Source organism: Eubalaena glacialis, chromosome 3 (assembly GCF_028564815.1).
Source record: "Eubalaena glacialis isolate mEubGla1 chromosome 3, mEubGla1.1.hap2.+ XY, whole genome shotgun sequence".
NCBI classification, from domain to species: Eukaryota; Metazoa; Chordata; class Mammalia; order Artiodactyla; family Balaenidae; genus Eubalaena; species Eubalaena glacialis.
Genome location: NC_083718.1, coordinates 157,417,626 through 157,433,264, shown reverse-complemented (window position 1 = coordinate 157,433,264; position 15,639 = coordinate 157,417,626). Strand labels below are relative to the sequence as shown.

The 15,639-nt window shown below is 41.0% G+C and overlaps 1 protein-coding gene and 1 non-coding gene across 5 annotated transcripts in view; both read left to right on the top strand.

Moving 5' to 3' along the window:
• The first annotated feature begins 2,584 nt into the window (after positions 1–2,584).
• Positions 2,585–15,639, top strand: part of NASP (nuclear autoantigenic sperm protein) — a 35,119-nt gene continuing 22,064 nt past the window's right edge. For 3 of the 4 annotated variants that reach the window (XM_061184292.1, XM_061184290.1, XM_061184289.1), the window contains exons 1-2: positions 2,585–2,729; positions 3,022–3,111. In XM_061184292.1, the coding sequence (XP_061040275.1) occupies positions 2,671–2,729; positions 3,022–3,111 (149 nt within the window). In that variant the 5' untranslated portion in view covers positions 2,585–2,670. The remainder of the gene's footprint in view (positions 2,730–3,021; positions 3,112–15,639) is intronic. The other variant, XM_061184291.1, reaches the window with a different exon arrangement.
• On the top strand, positions 5,075–5,147 carry TRNAR-CCU (transfer RNA arginine (anticodon CCU)). The gene has a single exon. It is a non-coding gene; the product is annotated as a tRNA-Arg (tRNA).

Below are 15,639 nucleotides of genomic sequence, written 5' to 3'. Positions count from 1 at the left end.
TTGTTTCCTGATAAAATTTTTTGAAAGCTATAATTCATCAAAATACAGCTTTATCTGTGTCCTATGAATTTTTTTTGTCCTATGAATTTTAACATGTAGTGTATTTATTGTCATTCAGCTGTAAGTATTTAACTTCCTTCATGATTTTTTAACCCAAGGGCTATTTATTTATACAATATATAAATGTTAATTTTCAGTGCAATAAAGCTTTGTGGTTAGAGAAGATGGTCTATATGAAAATGATGATTCTTTAGAATGTATTGAGGCTTTCTTTGTGGCCTAATAATGGTCCATTTCTGTAAGTGATCTATGATGTTTGAATGTAATGCGTATTTGCTGTTTTTTGAGCATAGATTTCTATATATTTAGTCACTAGAGCATATTAATAATATTAGTCATGTCTTCTCTATCTCTGCTTACTTTTTTGTCGCCTTGTTTCTGAGTGACATGAGTTAACAATTTCAGCTAAAATTGTTGACTTATCTCTATTTCTTCCGCAATTCTTAATAGTTGTTGCTTGATATATGATGGATATATCTAAGAAGTTTATTTCACTCTTATATAACATTTTTGGAGTAAGCAGCCCAGAGCTTGTATGGTGGCTCCGTGATGCTAGGAACCTAGGCATCTTACTGATTTGTCATTCCTGGTGCATCGCCCTGATTGACTTGGTCCAAGTTAGTTCACCACCTCATCTTCTGAAAAGAGAAGCCCCTTCCCTTTGATGTCGCTATGTGAAAGATGCACACATTGCTTTTGTTCACTTTCCATTGACTGGAGTGTCATCATGTGAGCACTTCTAGTTCCAGGGGACCTTGACAATTTTGGTTTTTATTCTGGGGGTTATGCACTAAAATAAATGCATAAATAAATAAAAATCAGGGTTCTATTACTACTATAGGAGAGAAAAATCGATATTGGAAGACAACTAGGAGTCTATCACAAGATCTCAGTGTTTTGTATGTAATCATTCATTTAATCCCTGTCTTTTCCATATACTTCTTCTACCCTCAACTTTCTCTCAGTTCAACCTCCTTTTTGTTTTACCCTCTCCAAAAAATAAACTTCCAGTTTTCCATTGCCCTGGGGAAGATGATTTAGAAGGTCTAACTGCTTCTTTTTATTTTTTTAAATTAACTTATTTATGTATTTATTTATTTTTGGCTGCGTTGCTGCACACGGGCTTTCTCTAGTTGCGGCAAGCGGGGGCTACTCTTCATTGCATTGCACGGGCTTCTCATTGTGGTGGCTTCTCTTGTTGTGGAGCACGGGCTCTAGGCACGCAGGCTTCAGTAGCTGTGGGACGCGGGCTCTAGAGCGCAGGCTCAGTAGCTGTGGCGCAGGGGCTTAGTTGCTCCGTGGCTTGCGGGATCTTCCCGGACCAGGGATCGAACCTGTGTCCCCTGCATTGGCAGGCGGATTCTTAACTGTGCCACCAGGGAAGCCCGCAGGTCCAGGTCTTTATCCCTAAAGATTTCAAACTGCCTGAGTCTTGACAGACTGGAATAAGAATCCTCCCCAAGAATCTTTCTCAGTATGTCTGAACCTGGACGGAAATAAAATTCCTGTTCTGACCTTTGTAGGCAAGGCCATGGTGGAAGGCAATGGATTACGCTCCAGATGTGAGGAAGTGCAGTTATCTTCCACTCAGCGAGTTGCAGGAAATGAGGCACACTGCTTCCCATAAATGACTTGTCTTGCAACCTTCTGAGCTAGTCATACCTTCTTTGAACCGTGGTTTCTATTTCTACCAAATGGTACGGATAACACCGTTGTCACTAGTAGCGTTGTTGCTAAGATTAAGTAAGACAGCTAATAGCTTTAGAATGTCTAAGCACAGTGCCCCCGGACATAGTGGACAAACTATAAACCGTAGCTCGGAGGGGACGGAAAGAGCTGGGAGCATTAAGCTAGTCAGATTTGGAGTCTGGGTAGGGCCTAAGAGGATGGCTTCAGCGGATTGGGCCAGCCGAAGGGGGCGGGTCCAGAGGGAGGAGCCAGCCGCGTCCCGCCGCAGCCCCCAGCTTTGAATCAAGCGCGGTAGTTTCAGGCGGTGGCCAATCCTAGGACAGCATTTCCTTGCGTCAGTTGTTGCTGCGGTTCAGAGCCACGCGTCTCTCACCGATATCTGTTCTAGCCGTTGCTGGTATACACGTGCTCGGCTCTTGCGTGTCCATCCGTTACGACTGAGCGGACCGACAGAAAGTCTCAGTTAACTTCCTGAGTATCCAGCTTGGAAGGAGACTCTCGGCTACTCGCTCCGAACATGTAGAGCAGCCCCAGCTTCCCCTTCTCTGGAAGTCGCTGGCCGCCGTCCAGTCAGGAGTAGTAGTACCAAGATTCTATTTCTTCTTACGCGACTTGCTAGAGAAGCAAAAAGTTGCTTTTTTCGAGGAAGCCAGGGAGGAAAGGTATCGCCCAGAACCAGGTGGTGCGGGTGGGGGATGTCCTTGGGCAGGATTGGGGCTGGGTCCTGGCCCTTTAAACTCGAGGGGGAGGATCCGGAAGTGGATGGGCGGGGCGAAGGGCCCTGCTATATAAGAGGGCCCAGCGGCGCGGGGTCTCCAATCTGCCATTTTCTGTCCACGAATAAGTCTCTGGCTTTCGAAATTCTCTCTGTTTTTCTCACAGACACTATCCCGTCCGCTGGTCCACCACCTCAGGCGAACGATGGCCGCAGAGTCCACAGCCACTGCCGCCATCACCGCGGAGCTGGTTTCCGCCGACAAGTAAGCTGGACCGTGGAGAGCTTGAGGCACTGGCCAGTCCACAGGGAGGGGGTGGTGGACGGAGGCTCCCCGGGAGGGACAGACCGGAGGGTGGGAGGACTTTCCTTCCAGTGAACAACCGTCGCTGTTCGGGGAGGGCCGGACACTGGAGAAGCCCACTTCTTGCAGAGAGCCTCGCTCACTGGCAGTAACGCCGGTCGGCTGGCGCCCCCTGCCCCGCTTTTCGCGGTCGCCATCTTGCCGGGGGCAGCGGCGGCTGTCTCCATCGCCTGCCCCTCTCCTTCCTCCCCAGGCCCGGGGCTATCGGCGGGGAGGCGGGGCCCCGGCGCGGCGGTGTACCTTCACGTCCCTGCTGTCCTCGCACTCCTGGCGTGCGCCTCCGGTAGGATCCCCAAACACATCGGGAAAATAACCAACAGAGATTTGGCGCCAAAAAAAAAAAAAAAAAAAAAACCCTGCACGAGGGAGGAGGCTGGACCGGTGGGTCGGGATGGGCGGGGTCTCTCGGGGGCGGGGTCGTGCGCTCGTACGTTAGCTTCCCTCCGCCGGCTCTGGAGCAGGGGGCGGGGCCCTGAGGAGGCGGGAAAACTCCATTGTTTGGGGCTGCGGCTCCCGAGCGCCTCGGACTTCCGCTGTGGGACGCGGTGAAGCTTGTTCCCCGCGGTCTCCTCGCTCACCTGGTATCCTCCTACCCCCAGCAAGGCCCATTTCTTTTGTCTGTGGTGGAGAGCATCGTGGTTCTTTTAGATTTTGGGAACGTTGGCGGGGGACTTGGCTGCTTCTGGGGGATTTTATCGGGAGGCGAAGCATCTTCTAACGCTGCGTTGAGGTCTTTTCACTTCTAGCAGTGTTTGGTTGCTAGGAGAATGGGCCGTATTAAGCGCGAAGTGTAACAGAAGGACTGGAGGGAATGATAGACGACATGATTGCTATGAAAACGGCACAGTGCCACTCAGACATAAAGGTATTTTTTGAACAGTGAAGGGAAACAGGCCGTTATTCGAAGCAACAAGAAATAACCCAAATTATTAAGTGGCAGACTCTAGGTTAAACCCCAGTATTTCAAGTTTTTATTCCTTCATTACTCATCCTTTCCCCCATGCCCAAAGCTTGAGAGGAAATTGCATGAAAATCTAATTAGCTAGTTGGAGAGAACAATAAAGGCATCATTCCTTAGTTAAGTAAGTTCCTGGGGCAATTCAGGGATAAAGCGTTTCAGGCGTTTAAGGGGGAGCGTAAAGAAAATTTACGTGAGTTTAATAGACTACTAAGAATGCACATGATAATTCCAGTATAACCATTGAAAGAATAAAAAACATGTTTAACTTCCAAACCAGCAGAGAGAGAAAATGGAATGAGAAATAAACCACAATTCAGAGTTGATTTTGATACCGCTTTTATTGCTTAAGTGGTGAATGTTGGGCTACAGTTTTGTCATCTGTAAAAAGCTACAATTTGGCTTCTGTCCCCTCATGCCATTAAACAACGTTGCTAAAGGTTATCAATGGTTGTCTAAATGTTAAATCAGTCTTTGTCCTTATTAGCTTTCTAAATAGTTCTAACTAGTTGTTAACGTTTTTGTTTATGTTACAAAAGAATATAGCAGTTTGTAATATAGTGGTAAGGAGGAATGAGAAAGCTTAGAAAGAGGAAGTCTTATGTGATGCATTGAATTTTACTTTAACTGTCTTATAATTTCTGAGCTACTTATTCGTACCTTTAGATGAGAGATGTCAAAGTAAAAATAAGTGGTTTAGCTCAGTAATCCTTAAAGTTCTGGGGTTTGTCGTTCCTATTTCCATAAGTGGAAGGTTCACCTGTGTTGGTGTGGGGCTTATTTTGGTGCTTAGTATTTGACTGTTTAAAATGAGATGGATAACCTCTTGTAAGTTAGCTTTATGATGAATTAAGTCACTGTAATTAGAATATATTTGTGTGAAAGATTTAGCTAAGGTACCTGTGTACCTATATATTGGTGGGGTGGAGGAGTTAGGTTCAATATATTAGCTCCAATGTGTAAATGAGAAAAGAGTCTCTCTTGGTGGACCTGCAAAAAAAAAAAGAACTATTTTCAGAAGATTGTTTTTGAAAAAAAATTTTTTTTTTTTTTTCCGGCTGTGCCACGCGGCATTATACAATCTTAATTCTCCCCCAGGGATCGAACCCACACCCTCTGCATTGGAAGCATGGAGTCTTAACCACTGGACCACCAGGGAAGCCCCTGACCTTGTACTCTTAAGACAATTTACTCATCATCACATCCATTAACCTTGGTAATCTTTATATGCGTGTCTGAAAGTATTTTTCACTTACCAATTTAAAAAGCTGAGGTTCAGGGAGGGACTTCCCTGGTGGTCCAGCGGTTAAGACTCTGTGCTCCTAATGTAGAGGGCCTGGGTTCAATTCCTGGTCAGGGAACTAAGATACCAAAAGCCACACAGCCTGGCCAAAAAAAAAAAATTGGTTAAAAAAAAAATGAGGGGTGGTGGTGGTGGGATGAATTGGGAGATTGGGATTGACATATATACACTAACATGTATAAGATAGATAACTAATAAGAACCTGCTGTATAAAAAAAAACTGAAAAAATATATAGAGAGCAATGCAGAAATAAAAAGACAAATTCACAATTATAAAAAAAATAAAAATGCCAAAAAATAGTAAGATTAATTGCAATTTTACAATTTGGGCTTTAAACATACACTGTTTCTTGGGCTATGACAGTAGGGTAAAATGACCCAGTTTGTATAAATCTTATGAGGCTTGATAAATGCACTTAATAATTGTCAGCTCATGACAAAATTAAATGACTCAATGAATGTTAATGTCTCCTTTCATATATCTAGATGCCTTGGGACAGTTTCAATATCTGGCATATGTACTGTAGTATGATCTTACTAATAACATGTGAATCAGAGAGAAGAAAAAGTCAAGGACAAATGTAATTTTTTGTGAGATGCACATTATTTTTTAACATCTAGCTGATTACCTTTGGATGCCAATTAAATATTACACCCCCTTCAAAAAAAAAAAAAGAGGTTCACCCTAAAGGTTCCACAAAAAAAAGATATCTTATGTTCATCGATTGGAATACTTAATATTGTTAAGATGTTCATACTACCCAAAGAGATCTATGGATTCAACACAGTCTCTGTTAAAATGCCAATGGCATTTTTTGCAGAAGTAGAAAAATGCATCCTAAAATTCATAAGAAATCTCAAGGGGTCCCAAATAGCCAAAACAGTTTCTTTTGTTTGTTTGTTTTTGGCCACGCCTCGAGGCTTGTGGGATTTTAGTTCCTTGACCAGGGATTGAACTGGGGTCCTAACCACTGGACCGCCAGGAAATTCCCTGCCAAAACAGTTTTGAAAAAGAACAAAGTGTAGGTCTCACTTCCTGATTTCAAAACACTGTGCTACTGGCATAAAGATAGACAAATAGAACAATGGAATGTAATAGAAAGCCCAAAAATAAATCCTTGCATATGGTCAAATGATCTTTGATAAGGATACCAAGACCACTCAATGAAGAAAGGACATTCTTTTTTTCTTTTTCTTTTTCTTTTTAAATTTATTTAATTTATTTATTTATGGCTGCATTGGGTCTTTGTTGCTGCACGCGGGCTTTCTCTGGTCGTGGTGCTCATTCAGGGGCTACTCCTTGTTGTGGTGGGCGGGCTTCTCATTGCAGTGGCTTCTCTTGTTGCGGAGCACGGGCTCTAGGTGTGCGGGCTTAGTTGTTCCGTGGCATGTGGGATCTTTCCGGACCAGGGCTCGAAGCCATGTCCCCTGCATTGGCAGGTGGATTCTTAACCACTGGGCCACCAGGGAAGTCCCAGGATATTCTTTTCAACAAATGGTGTTGGGAAAACGGGATATGCACATGCAGGAGAATGAAGTTAGACCCTTATTTTACACCATATACAAAAATGAGCTGAGAATGGATTAAAGACCTAAATGTAAGACCTGAAACTATAAATCTCCCAGAAGAAAGCATAAGTTAAAAGCTCCATGGGAATTCCCTGACAGTCCAGTGGTTAGCACTCGGCGCTTTCATTTCCATGGCCCAGGTTCAGTCCCTGGTTGGGGAACTAAGATCCTGCAAGCCTCTCAGCATGGCTAAAAAAAAAAAAAAAATTCCCTGCCAGTTTTTCAGTACATTTTATTGAAGTACGGCATACTACAAAATGCACAAATGGTAAATGTACAGTTGAGTGAATTTTCACAAAGGGAAATTAGAAACAAAACATTATATGGAAACCTCCCCCCCAACCTTTTTAGTTATACTCCTCCCATCAAGCCTAGCTCTTCTGACTTCTAACATTACAGTGTCATAGGTGGGTGTTGAACTTGTATTTATTTGTAAGGGTACCATAAAACTTTATAGGGAGGGACTTCCCTGGCGGTCCAGTGGTTAAGACTCCGCGCTTCCACTTCAGGGGGCGCAGGTTGATCCTTGGTCGGGGAACTAAGATCCTGCATGCTGTGTGGCACAGCCAAAAAAACCCCAAAAAACTTTATAGGGAGGATGATAGATGATGCTAAATTTCTATGATGACTGAGAGCCAGGAAAACTGGGTTCTGTTTCTGGCTGCTGCGGTGGACCTCAGTTTTCCCATTTGTTAAATGGTGGCAGTAGTGGGGAGATTCTACAAGGAAATTTTCTTTCAGGAAAATTTTGTGAAGCAGTTTTCTTTCCTCCTACTTATTGGCATATTTTCCCTATATTTATTGAACATTTGTCTTATTTAGTAGAGGCGCTGTGGTTAAGGAGACAGAAAAGATCTCTGCTTTCAAATGGAGCTTCGACTACTGGGATAGAGACCATGAATATATAGATTAGAGAATATCAGTGATAAAGTGCTATGCAAATAATTACCCTAGTTTTAAGGTGATGTGAGGTAACTGGGTGGTTATTTATTTTTAATTAATTAATTAATTTACTTATTTATTTTTGGCTGCACTGGGTCTTCGTTGCTGCGCACGGGCTTTCTCTAGTTGCAGAAAGTACGGGCTACTCTTCCGTTGCGGGGCGTGGCTTCTTACTGTGGTGGCTTCTCTTTGCGGAGCACGGGCTCTAGGCACACGGGCTTCAGTAGTTGTGGCACACAGGCTTCAGTAGTTGTGGCTTGTGGGCTCTAGAGCGCAGGCTCAGTAGTTGTGGCACACGGACTCAGTAGTGGTGGCTCACAGGCTCTTGAGCGCAGGCTCAGTAGTTGTGGCGCATGGGCTTAGTTGTTCCGCGGCATGTGGGATCTTCTTGGACGAAGGCTCGAACCCGTGTCCCCTGCATTTGCAGGCGGATTCTTAACCACTGCACCATCAGGGAAGCCCTGGGTGGTTATTTTAGATTGGGCTATCAGGGATGGCCACAATGAGATGAATGACAAGGGGCCAGCTATATGAAGTTTCTAACAGGGAAACTTCGTTCATGGAAATAGGGATAGCAGAGAATGTGGATACAGAGGCAAGCAGGGTAGTTTTGGTGGTTGAGGAAGGGAGACTTCCTGTCTAATGGTTTCTATTTGCTCAGTGAGGTGTGAAGCAAGATCTGCTTAGAAGTAAGGCAGAATGGAGTAGGGTGTAGGAGATTTGAGGAGAGATAGTAATTTTGGAGACTTGGAAGACATATTCTAGGGAATGTGGTAGGATTGCCAATGTTGTCCTTGTTTCAGATTTGGGGCCAAAAATTTAAAGAGTGCAGTCAATGCTGTTGTTTCTTAAATGTTCATTCAGCTTCTCTGCTGTAGCAGGCACAGAATAGACGGCTAGAGGGTTAAGACCTCTTGTGGAATTTAAAAGTTTGCCAGAAGAAAAGCCTTCTTCACAGGCTGAGGGTTTATGTTAAAGAAAAAAAAATCTTTAAGATAAAACAACTGGAGATTTGTGGGGGGTTTTTTCATGTCTGGTTGTCTGCCAGCAACTACCTATTTGGTCTCTTGGTGCTTCCTTTCCTTCCCCTTAGATAGCACCATCTCTGCATTCAAACGTCCCAAGATGGATGCTTTTAAAAACATTTTCTCTGATATATGCGTTCAGTTGCTTTCTTTGCTTCTTCCCTTCATAGCCAGGCTTCTTTAGATAAGAGTCTGCATTTCTGGTGTCCATTTTTTTCCCCCTTCTACTTAATCATTTAACAAATGTGTTCAATATATATTTTAATATGTTAGGTTTTAGAGATACAAAGATGAATAAGGTATCAGTTGCTGGTCATCAGATCACAATCTAATTGGACAGGTGTGTTCTGAGAATATACACATTTGTTCAACCTGTCTCGATCTGGCTTCTTCATGTCATTTAAACAACATTGCTAAAGGTGATCATGGATTGTCTAAATGCTAAAATAGTCCTTATTCTTAGCTTTCTAATGAGTTCTTTTTGCTGCCTTTTTGGCACCTCTTTGCTACCTCTGATACCAGACGCTCCCTCCTTAATTTTGTCTTCTTTTGATGCTGCCTCCTTTTCTTCCTATCTTTCTGTTCTTTCATTGTTAATGATTGCTAGAATCTGTTGATTCCTTATGTGCCAAGCATTGAACTAAGCACTTTGTGAACTTTCTCATTTAATTTTTGAAACAGATCTTGTGAGATAGGTACTGTTAATAGTTGAGGAAACTGAGGTACTTCACATGGTAAGTGGCAAAGTCACTTGTCGTTAATCCTACCCTAGTGATTCAGAATTGGTCACTTTAACAAATATTGATTAGATACCAGGCTTTGTGCTTGGTGCTAGGATACAGTTTAGGATAAGATAGACATGGTTTCTTAGATCTTAATCCTGATGGGGAGTACAGAAAGTCAGTAGGCAATTGGAGTACAGAATGAGTTATGATGGGGTCGTGTAACTGGGTAAGTTACTTCTCTGGAAAATAGGATATTGCCACCTGCCACAAGGTTTTTTGTGAGAGGATTAAATGAGAATGTAGTAGGCACTGCTATGTCTGACAGATGTTTGCTCTGAATTGCCTATTGAATGTTATCCATTTATTTATTTATTATTTTAAAAATATTATTTATTTGGCTGCGCCGGGTCTTAGTTGCGGCAGGCAGGATCTTTAGTTGCGGCATGTGGGATATAGTTCCCTGACCAGGGATCAAACCCGGGTCCCCTGCGTTGGGAGCCCAGAGTCTTAACCACTGGACCACCAGGGAAGTCCCTGAATGCTATCCATTTAGGTGTTCCATAAGCACCTCAAAACCAACTCAGTATGTACCCCCCAATTTTCACTAATAATCTTGCTCTTGTACCTTATTTTGGTTGGATAGCGCTCAGTTTCCCAATCCCAGAAATAAAAATTCTAGATTCCCCCTCCCTCCTTTTTCAATTTCTAAACAGTTACCAATATTTAGCAGTTTGGTAATCTGTAACAGGGCTTAGAAATGTAAAGCTTAGAGGGCCAGATAGGAAAAAGTGAAGTGGTGGTGGGGATTGAAGTGAATTCTCCCTTAAAGGGCTAGGTCACTGTTCAACTTCAGCTGATTGGGGAGAATGTATGCCATAGTGGCAGATATTTCCAATATTTAAAGACTATTGTAATTATTTCTTTGACTAGGAAATACATTCCTGGTTCAAAATCCAGAAGGGGAAGTACACAGTGAAATGTCCCTCCAACCCTTATTCCCTAATCACATAGGTTTTCTCCTCAGAGTCCACCAGTGTTAGTAATTTATTATGTATCCCTCAATGATACCTTATGCATATACGAGCAGATTGTATGTAGTTATTAATTCTATATTATTGTGTAAATGGTAGCACACTTGACACTTTCTGAGCACTTAGCAGTATATCTTGGAGATGATTCCTCATTAGGGCATAGTTTCTTTCTTTTTTTTTTTTTTAATGGCTGCATTGTATTCTATTCTGTGGCTGTCTCATAATGAGTTTCTTATTGATGGACATTTGAATTCTTTCCAGAATTTAATTGTTACAAATTGTGCTGTAGTGAATAACCTTGTAACCATGGACTCATATATCTATAGGATAAATTTCTACAAGTGGAACTGCTGGATCAAAGAGTGTTCATTTGTTGTTTTTGATAGATATTGCCAAATAGACCTTCATAGAAGTTTTGTGAATTTAAACTTATATTAGCAATATATGCGAACACCTGTTACTCTTACATTCTTGTCTTTGACGATTTGACGGGTAAAAAATGCTTTCTCACTGTAATTTTGTGTTTCTCTGAAGAATCAGTGTGAGCATGTATTCAAATGTTTGAGCTATTTGTGTTTCATTTTCTGTGAATGTGTTTATATCCTTTAATCTTTTACTGTTGGACCTTTTTTCCTGTTGATTTAATATTCTGTATATATTCACTAAGTTAACCTTTTGTGAAATGAATTAGATGGAGTAGAATTTATCAGTCTTACATGATTTCTGAATATAAAAGGCCTTCTCCTGATGAGTTACAATGTAATTCGCCTGTGGTTTTCTTTAATACTTTTCTGGTTTCAGAGTTTACATAATGATTTTTCAAGAGAAGCAGAAATTCAGATTTTTATGTGGTATCTTAATAGTTTTAAATGTAGTAACTACCATAATTAACATTAAAAAAATAATTGTGGATAAACATGTCTATGGCTCAGATAGGACATGAACATCAGTTTATAATTTTTTTTCTAACCTGGTGTTTGTTACAGTGTGGTCCCCAAACCAGCAGTAGCAGCATCACCTAGAAAGTTGTTAGAAATGCAAATTCCTGGACCTCATAATAGACCTACTGAACCAGAACTCTAGGGTTGGGGCTCAACAACGTGTTCTAACATGAGCTCCAAGTGATTCATGTAGATTAAAGTTTGAGAACCACTGCTTTAATCCATCTTTTCTTCTGACTATGCTAGTACATGCCCTTTTTGTCTAAGCTACTAAATAAGAATGGAAGTAAGTTTATCACTGCTGAGTGCTTTACAGTGCTATTTAATAGTATCTTCAACTGATATCCTTTTTTTCCTCATTTTATCCACTTCAAACTTTTGTACCACTGAGTATATAAAAGGTAAATTTGATCATATTACACCTTCAGTGCCTCAACTTAAGGATAAAAATTTAAGGCCTTAGGTTGGCATCAAAACTGAACGATCTGGGACTTCCCTGGTAGTCCAGTGGTTAAAACTTTGCCTTCCAGTGCAGGGGGCATGGGTTCAGTCCCTCATCGGGGAACTAAGATCCCACGTGCTGCACAGTGCGGCCAAAAATTCAAAACAACAACGACAACAACAAAACCTTAAGAAAAAACCTAAATGATGTGGTTCCAGCCTTGCTCCTAGGAAGTGGGGTGAAGGAAAGTTACAATGGTAAAGTCCAGGGAATTCCCTGGCGGCCCAGTGGTTAGGACTCCGCACTTCCACTACAGGGGGCACGGGTTTGATCCTTTGTAGGGGAAGATCCCGCATGCTGTGGGGCGCGGCCAAAAAAAAAAAGTAAATTCCAGTCTTGGAATTTACATTATAGTTTAAGGAGGTATTCTCCAAAGTAGAGAGGAATTAAGTTTTAATAATGATACAGAGATTGACACTATGACAGTTGCCTTATTTATGACATTATCAAGGAGCTTTTCCAAAACAAACATGGATTCTATCTCAAGTTTAACAAATAAAATCTCTAGGGGTGCAACCCAGGCATCTATCTTTTGGATAAGCTTTCTAGTGAATTAAGTATTATGCTCACCTCCGGTTAAGAACCATGGTCACATCAAAATGGGGAAGTTACATGGAAGTACGTGTGAGCTCAATATAAAATTTAAAACTTTCAACTAGAATAACAACAAAATTGAAAATGGCAACGTTACAAAACAGAGATCTAAATCAGTAGAGGTATTCAAAGAAAGGCTACTAGGTTAGCATTTGCCAGGCATGTTGTGTACTGAGTAAGGAGCAGAATTAAGTAACTTTCAATTCTAATATTTTAATCAAATGCAAAAAACCTGAAGATAACATTATCAGGACTCCATGGTTTAAATTACAGACTGGCTGATGGGAGTTATTTATTCTAGACCCTGTGTGATTTCCAAGGATTGTTTTGCCTATTCCTTTCTGGGTTGTTCTTTCCCGGGTCTCAGTAGTTTTCTTATGCATAAGTTGATAAGCACTTAAACAAAGACTGGGGGGAAGCGTCTACAGATCTCTGAAGCTTGCTTTGTCTACAGCTCTCTCTCTAGTCTGTCCTGTAAATTCTAGCTACCTAGGCCACCCCAAACCTCAAATTCTGTCTTCTCAATTCTGTGAGATGGACTTTGTTCGGGGTCCTTCTCTGTCCTGTGGACAAATCTCTCCAGATAGTAACCTGGGGATACTCATAGGACTCACCTCATTTGTTTCCCTTCTCTCAGATTACTGTTTTGTGCTACTAGTGTAAAACTGGTGTTTCGTGTATTTTGGCTGTTTTTTTTTTTTTTTAGTAGTTTGAGTTGTTTGAATCTGGTGCCTGTTAACTTGCATTATGCCTAACCGTGAAAATTTAATAGTATTGCACTTCATCTGTCACCTGTGTGGGGTGCAAAACATTTTGTGTATTATTGTTGCTACTGGTGCCTGAATATAGCATGTATGTACAGTGTTAATGTGTTTGTTTTTAGTACTCATACTCTGGACGTTTGTGTTACTACCACTTTTTGTGTGCCACAGACTGGTATTGGTTTGTGAACTGTTTGTTACTGGTCTACAAAGATATAAGTATAGGGAATTCCCTGGTGGTCCAGTGGTTAGGACTCCACGCTTTCACTGCTGTGGCCCCTCGTTCAGTCCCTGGTTGGGGAACTAAGATCCCACAAACCATGCTGTGTATATGTATAAAAATTGGGAGTAAGCATTTGGGAACAAAGAAATTTTTTTTTAATTTATTTATTTATTTTTGGCTGCTTTGGGTCTTCATTGCTGTGCGCAGGCTTTTCTTTAGTTGCGGTGAGCGGGGGGCCACTCTTCTTGGGAACAAAGAAATTTGATGTTACTCTGACATTTCTGTTAATACTTTGTAAAAACCCATCTTACACATTGAAATTAAAAGTCTGGTCCTTCAATCACAGGTAATTTGAGAAGCTCTGTGCTAGAATTTGGCCAGAATAGTCCCTTAGTTAAACTATTTGAACATAGTTAGCTATGACAGGAGGTGTTTAGGAGATATGGATCCAAGGCCATTCCAGCGTTCTGGTCAGATCATCGGCTTGCTTACCTTGCAGCTGAAAGCATTTAAATTGTGCTTCATTTCTGTCACCCTGTGAAGTCTCTGATTATTTTCAACCCCATTTCCCTGCCTCCCCTCCCCCCAGGGCTTTTATCAAATTTGTAGACCAGTATAACATTCTCAAAAGGATTAGGAGTTAGGAGCAAAGATTTTGGATCCTGCTGAAAGTAACTGACAACTATTCATCTCTAAAGCATTTTCTAGGACTCAGACTCCAATACAGTTAGTCCCTGCCTGTCATTTAATCTCTTCTGCCTTTCTCAAGTTGTCCCCTCTGCTTTTTTTTTTTTGGCGGCGCCCTGAGCCTTGTGGGATTTTAGTTCCCCAACCCAGGCCTTCGGCAGTGAGAGTGAGGGGTCCTAACCACTGGACCGCCAGGGAATTCCCTGTCTCCTCTGCTTTAACTTTTGTTGGAGACTGTGTCCGATGCTTAGCATATAATGGGTACTAAAATGTCTATTGAATTTAATTTTTTGAATTAGTATATTTATTTATTGAATTGAGCAAGCTATTTTTTAATTGTTCATTTGTTTCGTCCATACTGTGTATATTACACTGCTATTTTAATAAATTTGTTATCGCTAAACAAGAAGAAAGTCCAGGTGTGAAAAATTAGTTGACTCAGTTCTATTTATATGTATGTTTTAACCTTTGGAGGAGTTTTCAGTAACGTCTATATAGGAAAGCCTTTTTCTCTCCTACAGCTTCTTGTGTTCTCTCATACTTCTACGTTTCTTGCTGTACATACTTCAATCTAATTTATTGCTCCTGAGGTGTTAGTACTCAGTAGCAAAGTTTCCTGTTTTCCCACTGTTCTTTCTTTTTTCCATTTCACCACAGCTAACAGCATTCTCAGCTCTCATGGTGTGCTTTGGGGGCACATTTATAAATGATGTATGTCTTCACGTAGCTGAATGTTGCCTTTGGCATATAGGTGAAAACTGATGATGGGGCAGGTAAAAGAGACAAGGATTTAAATTAATACCAAGTGAATGGTGTCAATATATAGGGTTCTTAAGTAATAACTTAAGTCGACTCTGTCTTGAAACCTACCTAAGGTATAACTTTATTGTAAAGAAAGGGTAAATTCTTTCCCATTATTTATCAATTTTCAAAATAATGCAGTGGTCTCCTATCAGTCTCTAAAAATGACTAACGAGTTTTTTGTTTTTTGTTTGTGTCATTGTGAACTCATGGATTTAAACACATTTGGAGTTTTTCAATCAATTGTAATTATTATCTTTAAAAATTTTTTTAATTTTATATTGGAGTATAGTTGATTAACAATGTTGTGTTGGTTTCAGGTGTACAGCAAAGTGATTCAGTTATATATATACATGTATCTATTGTTTTTCAAGTTCTTTTCCCATTTAGCTTATTACAGTATATTGAGCAGATTTCCCTGTGCTATACAGTAGGTCCTTGTTGGTTATGCAATTATTATCTTTGTTGATGCTCATATTGTCCCTTCTTCTGGCCAGTGAGATTTTATTGAGGTTGGCTCCTAAGTGTGCTTTTGTAATATTTTTGTAAATATGAAACATCAAATTTATAGAAAAGTGAAAAAATAGTACAAAGAACTCTTCCCATGCTTTACCCTGGATTCCCACCTTTCCTTTATAATTCCTTTTAGCATGACCATAAGTAGATATGACCCTAAATAATACTAGATATAGTTTTGTTGCTTTCTGGCATGAAATTGTCCCAGATTCACCTATGTACTTCCCCTGCCC